This window comes from Atta colombica, unplaced genomic scaffold (genome assembly GCF_001594045.1).
Source record: "Atta colombica isolate Treedump-2 unplaced genomic scaffold, Acol1.0 scaffold5, whole genome shotgun sequence".
Taxonomy (NCBI): Eukaryota; Metazoa; Arthropoda; class Insecta; order Hymenoptera; family Formicidae; genus Atta; species Atta colombica.
The window spans coordinates 606,576-623,176 of record NW_017259539.1 but is presented as its reverse complement, the minus strand read 5'-3'; the positions used below and the strand labels follow the sequence as shown (position 1 = coordinate 623,176).

General features: G+C 30.8%; 1 protein-coding gene across 1 annotated transcript in view; it reads right to left on the bottom strand.

Moving 5' to 3' along the window:
• Positions 1 to 16,246, bottom strand: part of LOC108691697 (alpha-tocopherol transfer protein-like) — a 26,379-nt gene extending 10,133 nt beyond the window's left edge. Inside the window, exon 1 of the mRNA XM_018199563.1 lies at positions 15,963 to 16,246. Coding sequence (XP_018055052.1) covers positions 15,963 to 16,246 — 284 coding nt within the window. The remainder of the gene's footprint in view (positions 1 to 15,962) is intronic.
• Positions 16,247 to 16,601: the final 355 nt, after the last annotated feature.

The window sequence follows — 16,601 nt, the reverse complement described above, 5'->3', positions numbered from 1 at the left end:
ATATATATATATATATATGGGGCCCTTGAGAAAAGCGCAAGCAGTCATAAAAAACTTTTCGAGCAGTCAGTCATAAAAATCTTTCAGTCGGTCATAAAAAAAAAGCTTTCGAAGTGACATTCAGAATCAGTCGACAAATTTAGTGCGAGTTCTGGGTTCAGTGCAATCCAAGCAAAATTTTAATAGATAGTCTGGCGGAACAGACACAGAGCAGAAATGGGCAAACTCGAGAGACTCCAAAAAGCTAATGTTCCAATTCTTAAGCGAATACAAACAGGGCAATTTATCTCCCCTCAAACCTTTCATCAACTTAAAAGGGCTCATTTGCGCCAAAAATATCGAAATCAGGGCTCCCCCGTGATAAAAATGTTGACCGTCTAAAGGTGTAAAGAAGCCTCTCGGATACAAGATGGATGAATTTTTTACAAATTGTGAACTTCAGGATTTGCAAAAGGATAGAAACGATATGCTCTCGAGGGAATTTTGATGAAATTGTTTTGGATATGCAATGCCAGAATTAATATGAAAAACTTTTGACAAGATTAAGTCAAATGCAATTGGCTCTGATGGTATTTCGCAAAAATAAAAATATTATTTTAATAAAAAAATATTATATCATTTTATCGGATATCAAAGTTAAACAGTATTTAGGAAGCATCATTTCTCTCATCGCTCGCGCGAAATACTACTGTGATCAAAAAATAAGGTGAAATTGTTTGTAACTTTTAAAATCTTTATTTATTCTTCTAAATCTATTTCATCGCCTTCAAAGTACTCCCCTCTGGATACAATACACTTTTGCCAACGTTTTTTCCAATTCTCGAAACAATTATTAAAGTCGATTTTCGGAATGGCCTTCAAAGCGCGCAGTGATTCGGTTTTTATCTCCTCAATCGTGTCGAAACGATGTCCCTGGAACGGTCTCTTGAGCTTAGGGAATAGCCAGAAGTCACACGGTGCTAAATCAGGCGAATACGGTGGTTGTGGAACGATGAGTTGAATTTTTGGCGAAATTGTCTCGAAGAATCAATGCAGTGTGAGGTGGTGCTTTATCATGGTGCAAAAACCAAGAATTGTCTGCCCATAATTCTGGCCTCTTTTTGCGAATAGTTTCATATAAATGTTGCATAACACTCAAATAATATTCCTTGTTAACAGTTTGTCCCGGCGCAGGAATTCATAATGCACCACACGATAATCGAAGAAAACTGTTAACATGACCTTGATTTTTGAACGATTCTGGCGCGATCTTTTCGGTCTTGATTCACCTTCTTTGAATTGTTTATATCACTTGTAAACATTTTTTTGTGATAGGTCACCGAAGGCCTTCTGCAACATTCTCAATGTTTCTGCAGCAGAAATTTCATTCCGCAAACAAAATTTAATGCAACTTCTTTGTTCAACAAAATCAGACATTGTAAAAATCGTTAAATTAACTTTTTGTTGTTCCAAAACACGCGCGTAATTATTAGACAAATGCAGGTATTGACATGCAATTTGGCATAGATGTCAGTGACAGTGCTGCCACCTAAAAAAAAAAGATTTATCAGAATCGAAGAGCGCATGTATTTTAAATTAAAAATTTCACCTTATTTTTTGATCACAGTAGTATAGAAATAGATTGAATCATTATGTAAACCAGCAATATATTATCAGCTGAAAACGTCATAACAATAACATATTTTTCTATATACAATATAAAAAAATATATATTAAAATACAATTGTTGCTTAGAAAAGGATTTGTGCATCTTTGCTGCATCAACGATAAATCAGAACTGATAGAACACATTCTTGAATTATAGAACGAATTGTTCGAACGAATTGTCGGAACAGAAGTACGACAGAATGAGACAAAGAAAAAACGAAAAAGGATAAAAGCTCCAATTGTAATCGGTGTTCCGCACGTTGAGCGAAATAACGAGTCTATTCTTCAGAGTCTCTCTCTCTTTCTCTCATGATCGCTTGTTTCTAGCAATCGAAAATACCTTCTCGGCAATTTCAGCCGCTCAACGTATATAAATAAGAGAAGAAGAGACATTATAGATAACGTATAAGTTGTCATATAAGTTATAATTAATAAATTATATTAATCATACATCCCCTCAATTTATGTATAGTAGCAAAAATAATTTTAAAACACGATAATTTATGACATTGACATTTTCATGATTTTCTATGATCGTTATATACCATGTTCATAGAAGGTGATTTGCAAGATCTCGGCGTAGTCTTGTGCGTAAGATGCGAGAAAAATGTTAGAGATCCTACGATCGATTTCTTTTTCTTTTTTCATAATTTTTTTTTAACTAAGTGACATTGTTAATAAACACATGTTACAGGCAATATATTTTTATTTAATTATTGAAATTATATGTGTATTTCTAAAAATATTAAACCGACAATTATAGCAAAAATAATTCGTAGTATGCGAATATTAATATGTAAATGAAATCTATTTACCTTAAAAAAAAAATCCGAAAAAAATCATGTTTTTGTAATAATGTTTGGTGTCGATACTATCTGTTAAATATTTCTTTTATAACTATCATCTAAATATATAAAAATTCTGATAATGAACCAAATCGCAAAAGTGCGATGATTAATATAATTAAAGGATGATATAATTTTATAGTTCACAAATTAAAAAGCCTTTATATGTTGTGCAATATACAAATAACTTTTTTATTTTATTGAAGTGATTCGATATTTTTTCTACAGTTAGAATACATGTTGTTAAATTTTCCGAAATAGTTGTACATTTTGGACTGACTTTTGAAGCCTTCTTTTCCCCCGTCGCCTATTATTGTTCAACGTTCGACAGCTGAGCCGCGCGCGGATGTGCATCTCGCACTATAAGAAATATGTTGCGACCGTATTTTCCAGCAAATTATCAATCTTTTACTTTTCTTCCTATATAATTATAATTTTCTTTATTAAATCAAACTTTCTATTAATATATGTATATAATATTTTACTAATATACACACACACACACACACACACACACACACACACACACACACACACACACACACACACACACACACACACAGTGTGTACCAAAGTTAGCGCAGGAGCGGCACGTACATATTCCTCATGAAAAAGTAAATCGAAAATATTAACAGCAAAATCTTAAGATAGTTTTCTAAAAAACTTCAATAGTTTTCAAACGATGAACATTTGAAAATAATCAACCACAGGGCATGAAATTCACGCCGTCAGGAGTGGCGTAACTAAGCGGTCGGCCGTGCGAAAACTTTGATGGACGTATCAGCATGATACTGAACAAGTATTGCAAAGTTTAGTGAAATTTCTATATTAACTACTACCGTGTTCTTGAGTTCGATTTAATTAATGAGAAGTAATGTCAATTGCAAATTCGATAAATAAATAAATTTATAAATAAAATCAATATTAATTAAATGATCCACCTAAATAACGTAAAAACATTAATTGACAGACATTCGGGAATGTCCAATATTTCCGATTGTTAAATGTTTTTTTCTCGTTCGTCATCAACTATACTTGTATTGACCTGTGTTCAGTGACAACATGCGTTTATAAAAATGAGAGATAGAGTATACAGATATGATTATCTATTACGAGATGGCCGATGAAAATGCTCGCGGCGTGTATTTACGCGGAACCATTTCCTAATCGCGAGCGGCATCCTTCGTCAAAGATCATTAAGAAATGTATCCTACGGATGAAGGAAACAGAAAGTCTCCAGCGGGATATGCGAAACTACTGTTCACCGGTACGTCGCAACGTCGGTCTCGAAAAAGAAGTTCTTCGGATGTTCGAGGAAATCCTGGAATTAGTGTATGCCGTGCAGCTCGTGCATTCAGTTTACCGCGATGTATGATACATCGCATTTTACGGCGAAATAATTTACGTTTCATTATCAACGCGTGCAACAATTGCTGGAGCGAGATGAAGCACCGCGCGTTTTTGTGAAGGTATTTACTTATTCTTTTTACGCGATAATCAAACGCTTTTTTGCAGAGATTAAATATCAATAAAATATGCACAGGGCTTCTTGCACAATGTCGGCGAAATGCCTCATTTCCTAATTATATCTTATGAATGGATGAGGCCACCTTTACGCCAAATGGTGTGTTTAATTCAAGAAATCATTTGATCTGGCAATTCGAAACCACACGCCATTCACGAGGGCGCCTTTCAATATCGTTAATCAACGTATGGATAGGAGTGTTAAAAGACCGAGTGATAAATATTCTTGTAAACTATAAAGAAAACAATATCTTTTCTTCCATAATTTTTTTGAATGTATTTACAATTGGCAATTTTTAGATTGGTCCTTATTTTTTGCCGTCACGTCTCAGGACGTACGGAGAGTTTTTAGAAAATGATTTATCGATGTTTCTCGAAGACGTTCCTCTCCATATTCGTCAAATACTGATTTATCAGCATGATGGAGCTCCCACACATTTCTCCTACCAAACAAGAAAAATGTTAGACGCGCGTTTTCCGGAGAAGTGGATGGATTATGGTTGCTCGACATTACTTGATTGACAAGGCCAAGATTTAAACGTACTTGATTACGTACTTTGTTTGGGGCTATATAAAAGACTTAATCGAGCATAGGCGTGATGGTCTTGAACATGAGGCACGCGATGAGATCATGACGTGAGCTTTAATATCATTACGCCGGACACCGTTCAATGCGGCAAATAGTTCGAAGAGCCGAACTATTCACACGAGGAAGACATTTCGAATAACTATTGCATTAAACAATGAGAGTGGATTAGGCCTATTGGGGAAATCACTTAAAAAAAAACATGCCAAGCTATCCACGTCAAGGTGATGTGGAAACGATAGCGTTTCCTTAGTACTTAAAATGTTTATATTTTCGGAAGAATATAAGTAGCGTCTGCATTGCACATCTCATCGCATTCTGTAGTTTGATTTTTTTATTACATTCAGAGAAAAATTTCTTCAAAGAAGAAATTTCTTGCTATACGTTGTTTCTTTGCTATATGATTAAAGAAAACATTTATTTGATTTGAACGTCATTTCTTTGATTTAAATATAATTTTTTCAAATTTAAAAAATTTTTTCTTTAACCATGTAGCAAAGAAACATTTCTTTGAATCGAAAAAACCTTTCTCTGGGTGTATAACATAAATATTTAATAGTTTTAATTACAGTTAATTTTTTTTACCTCACAAAATGATCTCATATTAATAATTAATCGTAATTAATAATTAATCGTAAGTCTGTATATTGTAAATCCAATATTCTTTCAGCTGAAATTCTTACATTTTTTGTTTTTTAAATCATTAAATGCAATTGAACGTATTAATTTCGTTATTTTACATCACTGTTAGAAATATTTTAATGAATTTTAAGTAACGTATAACGGAAGCTTGTGGTCATGCATAATTGAAAAGAAATTGAATAATATAACTGAAAATTGAGTTACACTAGTCTTAAATGTAATGAACGTGCGTACTAGATTTAATAAATTATAAAAATTAATTTAAGTGTTAATTGAAATGTAAGGGATCTGCGACTTAAAATATAATAAACGCGTTAATGAAGAAATGTATTGTATAACTGAAAAGTAAAGAGTGATGTGAATGAAATCTAATCAGAAAACCTTCGATTTTAATTTAATGTCCGTATTCAGTCAGGTCTTATATTTAAGGCTTCCTTAATTTTATTTTCAGATACTCTACGAATAATTTCATTGGCTACTGAGCATCTAAAGATAAATTTAAGGAAGCTTTAAGTACAAGACTATGAAAAGAAAAAAATTTTTTCTTTATAAAAAAATAACTTTTATTATAAAAAAATTATTAATTTTTATTATAAAAAATTATTAAAAAGGTTTTTTTTATTATAGTTTTAAAGTACTTTTGAAACCATTCTATTTTCATTCTAAAAATTTTTTTCTCTTACAGTTCCAGCGACATTTGCTTCGAAAGAGAAACATCGATTTTTCCAATGATATTCGCAACAAAAGAGAAAAATTAATTTTTTTCCAAGGAGTGTTTCATTCTTTAAAAATGCGTATGGACACGTATAAAAAAATATGTATTACTTATTTTTGTCTGGAGAATAACATACTAAATGCTCATTAAAATTGGAGAGGGACAGTTAGGTCCCTTTCCTTGTAAGTTACAGATTTTTTTAATGTAATGAACATGGGCATTAAATTTGATGGATAGTTTAATGAAAATAAACTAAAACGCTCAATTTTCAATTAGTGATTTTCAATGCACTTAAGTTTTCAGTTACTACAAACGTAAACATCTCATTAACATATACATAAATAATCTTTTCAGTGACAGAAAATTTAAATTTTATTCATCAGTAAACATTAAAGATTAATAAAATTTAAGAACGTTTTTAATGGTATACAATTAAACTTGTTAAACGACAAGAAACATGTGAAAAAAAACTTCAGTCCAAATGTCATTATACATAGAAAAATAATACATCTAGATTTACAATGTAGCGGCTATCTACGTGAGCTTATATTATAATTTCAAGTGTACATGCATTAACATGCCAAAAAATAAAACTCCAACTAAATATAGCATAAAACGATGCGATAGTTCCGAAGTGTGTCTCGAAGCGTAATTAAATAGAAACATATACGTATAATAAAGCAAGCGGAAAGGTATCGCGATGATCGGCATACGCTTTGCGTAATGCTCTAATTAATTACATCGCTTAACATATCTATAATATCTATAATTGCATTAAAACGTATTTAATCGTACTAAATAATGTGATTTATAATGATAAAAAATATATAAGGAAAACTTCAGCTAAAATAACATTTTTGGAGTGTAGGCGCGATGCTGCGAAACACATAGGACTGCTATGCCAGGCTGTGTTGTCAGGCAATAAAGCTACAATACTTCTCTCTTCCTGCACGCCGCCAGCGCCACCACTCGAGTGTGGGCCTACGAATTCGCATGGCACGGCCGCTTAATCGCATATTGGCTTAGACGTTTCCTTTTCTAATTCGAAAACTACAGCGAGTATCTCAAAGTAGTATAAGAATTTTTTGTTCCCTTTAATCCATTCTCCGCCCAATGTGATTCCGACCCATCTTAAGAGATACTCTGTATATATATTTTAGTAGAAAGTTTGATTTAATAAAGAAAATTATAATTATATATTAGGTATATGGGAACGGGCTCCGAACCCATGTGAACGGTGCTGATGAGATAGAGATAAGAAAGAGCGACTAGTGAGAAAAGTAATAACAATGGAGGATACAAGCCATACACTTAAAGCCTCAATAAAGCAGTTCTGTTTCTATTACTCAAAAGTCGGAAGCATTCACTTGAATCGTTGTCTTCCTTAGACTCTCCTCGAATTAAAGTAATCCCACATATATATATACTAGATGTATAAGCTTAAATCCGCTGTTTTTTAGTCAGAAAAACACATTTTTTTTCCTAGGAAGCAAAAACAAATTTATTCAAAGTACTTGCCCTCGCTAACTATACATTTTTCCCATCTTTCGGGCAATTTGTGTATACCACGCCAAAAAAATTCCTCATCTTTCGAGGCAAACCACTCATCAAGCCATTTTCGGACGTCTTCGTAAGAATCGAAGTGCCGCTCAGCGAGCATGTGGCTCATCAATGAAAACAGGTGATAGTCAAAAGGTGCCAGATTTGATGAGTAAGGGATGGAGTAGCACTTCCCAGTTGAGTGTCTCCAAGTAGTTTTGGACCATTGTTGACGTGTGCGATGGTGCGTGGAGGAAAATCAGCTTGTCATGTCTTTTCTGATGAATGTGGCCTTTTTTCACACAGAGCATGGTGCAATTTGATCAGTTGTTGGTGGTAGCGATGAGCATTAACAATTTCATCAGGTTTTAACAGCTCGTAGTAAATGACACCCTCCTGATCCCACCAAACGCACAGCATCGTCTTCTGAAGCGATTTGATCTTGAGGAAGATGTTGATGGTTAGGCAGGATCAATCCAAGATTTCTTGCGTTTAGGATTCTGAAAATAGAGCCACTGTTCATCTGTCACAATCCGATGCAGGAAACGACTTTCTTTTTTGTCTGGCAAGCAGAATTTGGCATGTGTTTTGGCATCGCTCCATCTGCCTATCGTTCAGTTCATGCGGCACTCATTTTCCGATCTTTTGAACCTTCCCCATGACATGTAGCCGCATGGAAATGGCTGCTTGAGAAACATCCAATTGCTCGGCAAGCATTTTTTACGATTGGATATCGTCCTCGTCCAAAAGAGCCTACAATTAACAGTCCTCAACTTTCCTGGGCCGATTTTTACGCTTCTTGTCACTCAGGTCAAAATTGTCGTCATTGAACCGGCGAAACCAATCTCTGCACGTTGTTTCTGATAAAGCATTGTCGCCATAGGCCTCCACAAGCATTCGATGTGATTCGGCAGCCGATTTCTTCAAATTGAACAGAAAAGCAAAGCTTCCCGCATATGTTTTTTCTTTTAGCAAAAACTAGACATGATTACTCGGCCTCATGTCGCTAAAAAAATATTTGGAAACGCTCAAATGGGATGTTTTATCGCACTCGCTGTATTCTCCGGACATTGCTCCTTCTGATCACTAGTTGTTCCGATGCAATAAGTCACCAGTTCACTTCTTTCGCAGAAATCGAAAATTTGCTCCAAAATTGGATCGCCTCCAAAGACGAGTCATTTTTTCGAGATGGAATTCGAAAATTGCCTGAGAGATGGGAAAAAGTAGTTGACAGCGATGAACAATACTTTAATTGATCTGTTCATTTTTTTTTGACATAAATACATTTTTGAAAGGACCGAACTAATTTGTACTCCCAATAAAATAAATCAAATGTAATGTTTCGTATAAATTGATGTAGAGAATATTTGGGTAAATATCTGAAAGAAAAATTTCTCTTTCTTTTTAATAAACGTAACAACCCAACAAACGAAAATGGATTAAAATGGATTGGAAATTTTCAATCCATCCAAATTCATATTTTAAATCTATAAAAATGAATTGGATTTCATATACAAAATTTTTATACATGTAAAAGTTTAAATAAATTAAAGTAATTACATGAAATTCTATTATTATTTTAAAACTTTTAAACAAAAAATATACGCTAGCTCTATAATAAAAGAATTAATATAAAATATACATAAAAGCCATTAATTTATTAAATTATTAATAATTTACATATGTAACATTTATTATACATATTTACGTAGTTCTTTTTATGTTTCTTTTAACTATTAAATGAAGCAGAATTCATGGTTTATATTTTTATGGTACAACTTTTTTTTAACTCAGTTGAATTAAAATAAAAAATTTCTTATTCATAATTCTGAATAAAATATAATAGCATTTTTAAATGAAACAATGGATTTTCTACTCACAATTTTGAATAATATTCATGACCCATTTTAAGAAAATGGGCTATTACAAGAAAAATTTTTTTTTATTCAATTGGATTAAAAAATTGCTATCTTTCCTATTCAGAATTTTAAATTAAGCAGTATTCACGATGCACACCACATCACACAAAATACTATAATATTATTTTTAAATTAAAAAGCATAGAAATATACTCCATGCCATTCCTATAAATGAATAAAAATGCATTCAGGATTGAAAAGGATTCATTTTAACATTCATGAATCCGTATTTCTGAAAATATGAAATACGGATTCATGAATGTTAATCTGAAATCCATTTTAATCCATTTCAATCCTGAATGCATTCTCGTTTGTTAGGAAGTACGCATGTAGCTACATATGCAATATATGTGTCTATGTATTGAAAATACATGTTACATCCTGATCTAAAATGAAATTGAAAGACACTACTACGGCCAGTGATGAAAATCAGTAATGAAAATAGTTTACGTTATGTATATTAGATTTTCGATACTGGCAGTATATAGCAGTATATGTAATAGTATTTTTCCCTACGTTCAAGGCCTAATTTACTTCTTTTTTCTACATTTAATAAAAAGAGATATGTTTCTTATGGTCAAACATACAGAAATTAGTGATATATGCTTTATATTTCCGATATATTTCCGATATCAGAATATACCTACAATTAACATAAAGTTAATAAAAGTCAAACGCAGATGATCAGACGTAATATCTTAAAAAAAAATAATCAAATTACGAATCCTTTGATAAATGATATCTTCTTTACTTTGTATATTTCAACTCACTTTGGAAGCTTCTTCAGCAATATAGATATATACGAAAAATTCACAAATACAAAAAGATTGTCACTTACAAATTATCAGAGATGAAGTGATGTAAAATTTTTTTATAGAGAGAGAATTTTTAGATAGAGCGTGTCAAGAAGCTTTGATATATAATTTATCACAAAATTACATTTATACAAATCTATCTACTAAAATTTTACATCACTTCATCTTTGGCAATTTGTGTGACATTTTGAGTGACATAATATTTTTATATGTGAGTTTGTATATCTATATTGCCTCTATATATCTATATTAGCCTTGATTTATGTTCGTTATACATACATTTTATAAATTTAAAGTCTCTTATAATATATAATAGTTGTTTTTCTCAATATTAGAATATTGCATGTGTGTGTGTATTATGATGTGTGAATATAATACAAAGAGCTAGAAGTAATTTCTGCTGAAGTATTCATGCAGATATTTCCTATGTTTATTTATACAAAATATTGCAATTAAATTTTATATGTACATATATACACATTATATATGTATACATACAATTTTAATATTACATATTTAAACATAGGGAATACATAAATAGCTTAGCATAAATAACTTCTATCTGTAACGTATATCATACATTATATACATATATGCAATATTATATAATATTGCCTATTGTGTATTATATTTAAGTACATCACTAATATCTGTATATTTTAACACGAGTAACTTCTACATCTTTTTATTAAACGTAGTAAAAAATAGAGTAGCTACGTATATGTAATATATCCATATATTGCTAATACATGTTGCATCCTGATCTAAAATGACATAGTGCGAAAGGAAAAATGCTATTACGCTATGTGTCACGCTGAGTGTACACTGTCAATACTGAAAATCTAAAGTTACATATATTACATATTTTCAATATTCGCAGTCTATATTGATACACAGTCATAATATTACTTTTTCTTACAACCAATGTCATTTTAGGGCAAGATGTAACATGTATTATTGTTAATATATGAACAATATATGGATATTGCATATATATGTATGTATATATATGTATGTGTATGTATATATGTATGGTAGCTCCATTTTTTACTATGTCAAAAAGAGAGAAGTTATCTATGCTCAAATATAGAGATATTACTGATTTGGAGATACGGTAATGTCTTGTCATTAAAACAAGCTCATAGTATACCATAAAACAATGTCACAGTATATTTACATGTTGTAATATGTATATTATAATATGTTAAATTGTACGTATTTATATATAATATGTCAATAAACACACATTATTAAAAATTACTGTTGTTGGGATATTCATGCAGATATTCTCTATGTCCATTTTTATACAATATTAGAATTTTTTTTATGCAATATTATAATTTATATTCACTAATAATATTTTTTTATACGTTGCAACAATGTTAGAATTGTAAATGTTATATTTGTGCGATGCGAATACACACACATTATACAATGTAGTAAGTATACAACTTTGCTTCCGCCGTTTTTTTTCCGAAATTCGAGGCTTTATTATAAAAAACTGATTATACAATTTATGATTCAAAGTATTGTCCATCGCTGGCCACTACTTTCTCCCATCTTTCGGGTAGCGTACGAACCCAGCATCGAAAAAACTGGTCATCTTTATCCACGAATCGATCCAATTTTTTATTTCTTCATAAGACCGGAAGTGCTGGTCAGCCAGGCCGTGTGCCATTGATCGAAACAAGTGATAGTCAGAGGGAGCTACGTCTGGAGAATACGGCGGGTGGGGTAGGACTTCCCATTTCAACGTTTCCAAGTATGTCTTGATCACTTTCGCAACATAGGGTCGAGCATTGTCATGCTGCAAAATCACTTTATCGTGTCTCTCGTTGTATTGCGGCCATTTGTCTTTCAATGCTCAAACGCATCAATTGCGTTCGATACCGATCGCCTGTGATTGTTTTAGTCGGTTTTAACAATTCATAATACACTATGCCGAGCTGGTCCCACCAAATACAGAGCATGACCTTGGAGCCGTGAATATTCGATTTGGCCGTCGACGTGGAAGCATGGCCGAGAACTCCCATGATTTTTTGCGCTTGGGATTATCGTAATGAACCGATTTTTCGTCCCCAGTCACAATGCGATGCAGAAATCCCTTCCGTCTTTGCCTTTCAAGCAGCTATTCACAAGCAAACAAACGCCGTTCAACATCTCTCGGCTTCAAATCGTACGGCATCCAATTTCCTTGCTTTTGAATCATTCCCATGATTTTAAGGCGTTTTGAAATAGCTTGTTGAGTCACTCCCAATGATCGTGCCAATTCTTCTTGATTTTGACACGAGTCTTGCTCAAGTAATGCCTCCAATTCTGCATCTTCCTTCTCTCTTCCACCGCTATGCTGGTCTTCGACATCAAAATCACCGTTCTTGAAGCGTTGAAACCACTTACGACACGTTCTTTCACTAATAACGGCCTCATCATAAGTATTTGAGAGCATTCGATGAGCCTCAGCCGCAGATTTCTTCATATTGAAACAAAAAATTAAAACCTCCCGCAAATGACGAGAATTTAGTTCATAAACTGACATTTTCAATCGAGAATAACTTTATGATGCAGACACAAATCGACTAATGTTTCTATGGGGTTATGTTGACAGATGCCCAAGTTTATTGTATGACGTCTATGATCTATTTATTTCGACCACTTATCGCTAAAGCCATCTATAGGAAAACGGCGGAAGCAAAGTTGTACACCTAATACTTGCATATATACCATATTGAAGTTTTTTCAAACTGTGCGCCGAATTGTTTTTTCGGACTATAAAATTAAAACTACTCTAATAATCGCGAATTAAATTGATAAGCAATTTTAATAATTTGATGCTATCAATCAAGCATCACACTATAAGGATGTTAATATATTGAAAAACTGTTAATAAAAAAATTTATTGCGAAAAATATAATCTTGGCTTTGGATTTCTTGTTTTCCTTACGAGCGTTCTAAATTAGACCATCGAGGCTCATACATAAAATTGCTTTGTCAATTTAATTCGCAATTAGTAGAGTAGTTTTAATTGCGTTTATAGTCCGGAAAAATTCGGTACGCAGTTTGAAAAGACTACAATATGATATATATGCAAATACATATATAGTATAAATTAGTAATTCAAGATTGAATTATTTAAAAATAATGAAAATCCAGCTTCGACCATAATAGACATTTTAAATTTCAAGTATTGATTAAATTTATATTTCATAGCAATTTTTTAAGAATATAAAAACTTCAAACGATTATTACAGATATCTTTGTTTAAATTTGACTCTTATTTGCTCTTTTATTTTCTTGATATTTTTATTTATAAGAATCCTTTACTTTAATTGTATTTTTAAAATCAGATAATTAAAAAAAATTGATGAAAATTAATCGTTTAGCAATAAGAAACAGTTAAATTGTGAATAATAACACTTTTTATAAACATATATATTATTTTATATTCTGTTTTAAAAATTAAAACAAATAAATCTTTCCGGGATGGTATTATTTGTAAGATTTGACAAATTTTTAAACATCTTTATAATTAATTTACGCAATAAAAGTATTGTTATAACATATCATAGTAACAACACTCGCCGACATATTTAATCTCAACTGAGCATAATGATTTTTTCCATGAAATGTAATGATATTTACTACCTACTAAAAGACAATTTTTATAATATTATACTTTGAATGAATTTTTAAAGACACATATGTTAGTTAACCTCGCACGTTTAATTATTTAACGACATCAATAAAATGTGTAGTGCTGTTCCTAATAAATTAATTTCAATTGACACTTGAAAGAAACAAAACAAATAATAAAGAATCTAATAATAAGTACTATTTAATGAAAAATACTATAATTATTTAAATATAAATAATTCAGAATTAGTGCCTGATCCACATCTAGTGGTTTTACCCTATTTATGTATAATTATATATAAAATTATACATAATTATGTTATGAGCAATTTTTTTTACATTTTTCCAAACTTGTTTTTTTCTAAAACGAACAAAAATTATTCCTTTAATTATTTTTTATGATTTTACATTACCATTATTATTTTTATTACATTATTTTTATTAAAAGAAATTAATTTTACAAAAGAAAAAGAGATATATAAATGCATAGACATATTTCGTATATGATCATACATGTTTATGAATATTTATGTATGTTTATACATATTTATACATATTCATGCATGAAACATTTTTTATCTGGTTGAGATTATCTTTATTATTATAATTATCATTTTTATTTATTAGAACATCTACGAACCGAATATTTCAAATCCGAAGCTAAACAAGAACATATTATAACCGAGCGAGATTTTCCATCATAGAAAGGCGCACCGTAAATAAGCCTTCAGAACTTCATAATAAAATTTTTCATAGACAATAACATAGATCAAATTAAAATAAAATTTTCGTTATAATTTAAGATTGACCGAATATTTTCGTTTTTGTATTCATACTGATTGAATGGTTTATGAGGAAATTATTATAAATAAAATTGGAAACAAGAAAACAAAGAAATAAGAAAGAAATTATTATAAAGGTAGTCATTTTTTAAATTTAGATATTTTTTATCTCAAAAAGTATTGATTTTCTCAAAAAGAAAATTTCTCTAAGAGACAAAAAATGTGCATTTTGAACATTTCTTAAGCTTATACAATTTTTATTCAGTTTAGATATTTTTAAACAAATGTTCATAACTATTTAATGATCATCTAAAATATTTAAGTATATATCGATATTTTCGCAAAATAATATAGAAGATAAAATATTGGATTATCCGGAAAGTTCATGCCGCAAAAGATTTAAATTTAATAAATGTTTACTAAAATTTAAATCTTCTGCATTTCAATTTTCCTTCAAAATCGGCACAAACTGGACAACCCAATAATATAGAAATCAAAATAAATTATTTCCAACCACTAGAATGTTGATTGATCAATTAATGAATTCTAAATTGAAAATGGGATTAAACCGCTCGCCTATTTATCTTTGAAGTATTATAGTGTGAATTTCTATCCAAGTAGCACACAGTGCTTACAAAGCGTTAAAAAAATGCTAAACGTGTATAAGCGTTTTGCAGTCGCTGTGCTACTTGGATATTTTTTAAAAATAAAGTATATTTAAACATGAGACTTTAACAAAATTATAAAAATAAAATTAATTAAGCATTCGAGGGGATAAAAAATATAATGATTAACAGACAATTGAGAGCAATAATCAACGCAATTACTTATACATAATAATTAACAAATGTATTGTTCAAAACATTACATACAAATCGAAAGTATCGGACGTTTTAGTTCCGTTCGAGCTATTATCAGCGTCCTATGATTCGAAAATTAATTATATCGAATAAGTTTTCATTAATCATATCGAATAGGAATAAAGAGTAGCTAAGGAATATGTTCAATTCCATATTTGAGATACATCCCTGTCAATTAGTTATTTGACTGAGCACAGCTGCTAATTATGACCAATATGTCAAAAAGTAAATTATTTTTAAAGAATAGATACGCTATAACATTCGTTCAGAATACTAGTTAACACCAAATAAATCGGTTAATCCTCTCAATTATTATTGCTCTCAATTGCCCGTTAGTCATTGTATTTTTTATGAGATTTTATAACATAACAAAAAATATATCAGAATCCATTAAGTGTTATTATTAGATATTATTAAAATATACTTGAACTACTAGAGACAAATCTTTTAATACTTACGTAACTTTAAATATTTCTCGCAATTGCTTCGTTCCAAGTGGATCTCTATCAGAAAAAAATTCTGGCATGTGAGTCCTGGAAGTGTAATATTCTTCGATGGTATTCTTAGCAGCTTCGATATGATAGTAATTACTGTGTAAGAATAATACATATTCAATATCTAAAATTTTTGGAAGATGCGGTTGTTTCATGCACCAATTCTTTAAGATTTGTATATCGGCATCTTTCAATTCAGGATTTTTCCTCTTTTCCTCATCATAGGAAATCTTTTTGATTAGTGACATAGTAGATACTTGCACAACCTTTTACTAATACAAAAAACATATATTTTAACATTTAGTAAATCATCCAAATTATCTAAAATGTTGCCTCTTTTATAGCTATAATAATGTTATGCACTAAACAAATTTAATAAAAAAATCGAAATTACTAGTACCACATAGCGGTTTAATATTAAAGATGTAATAGTAGTAGTGTCTTTATTATAATTAATATTTAAGTTATTAATATTCAAAAATTAATTAAGTTAGATATGTTATAATATGTTATAATAAATAGACATTAAAATAAGGCAGAAAAAATTACTTTTTAAATACACTCAGATGAAAAAGAAGCTTGCTTGGCTGGCAATCGACTAAA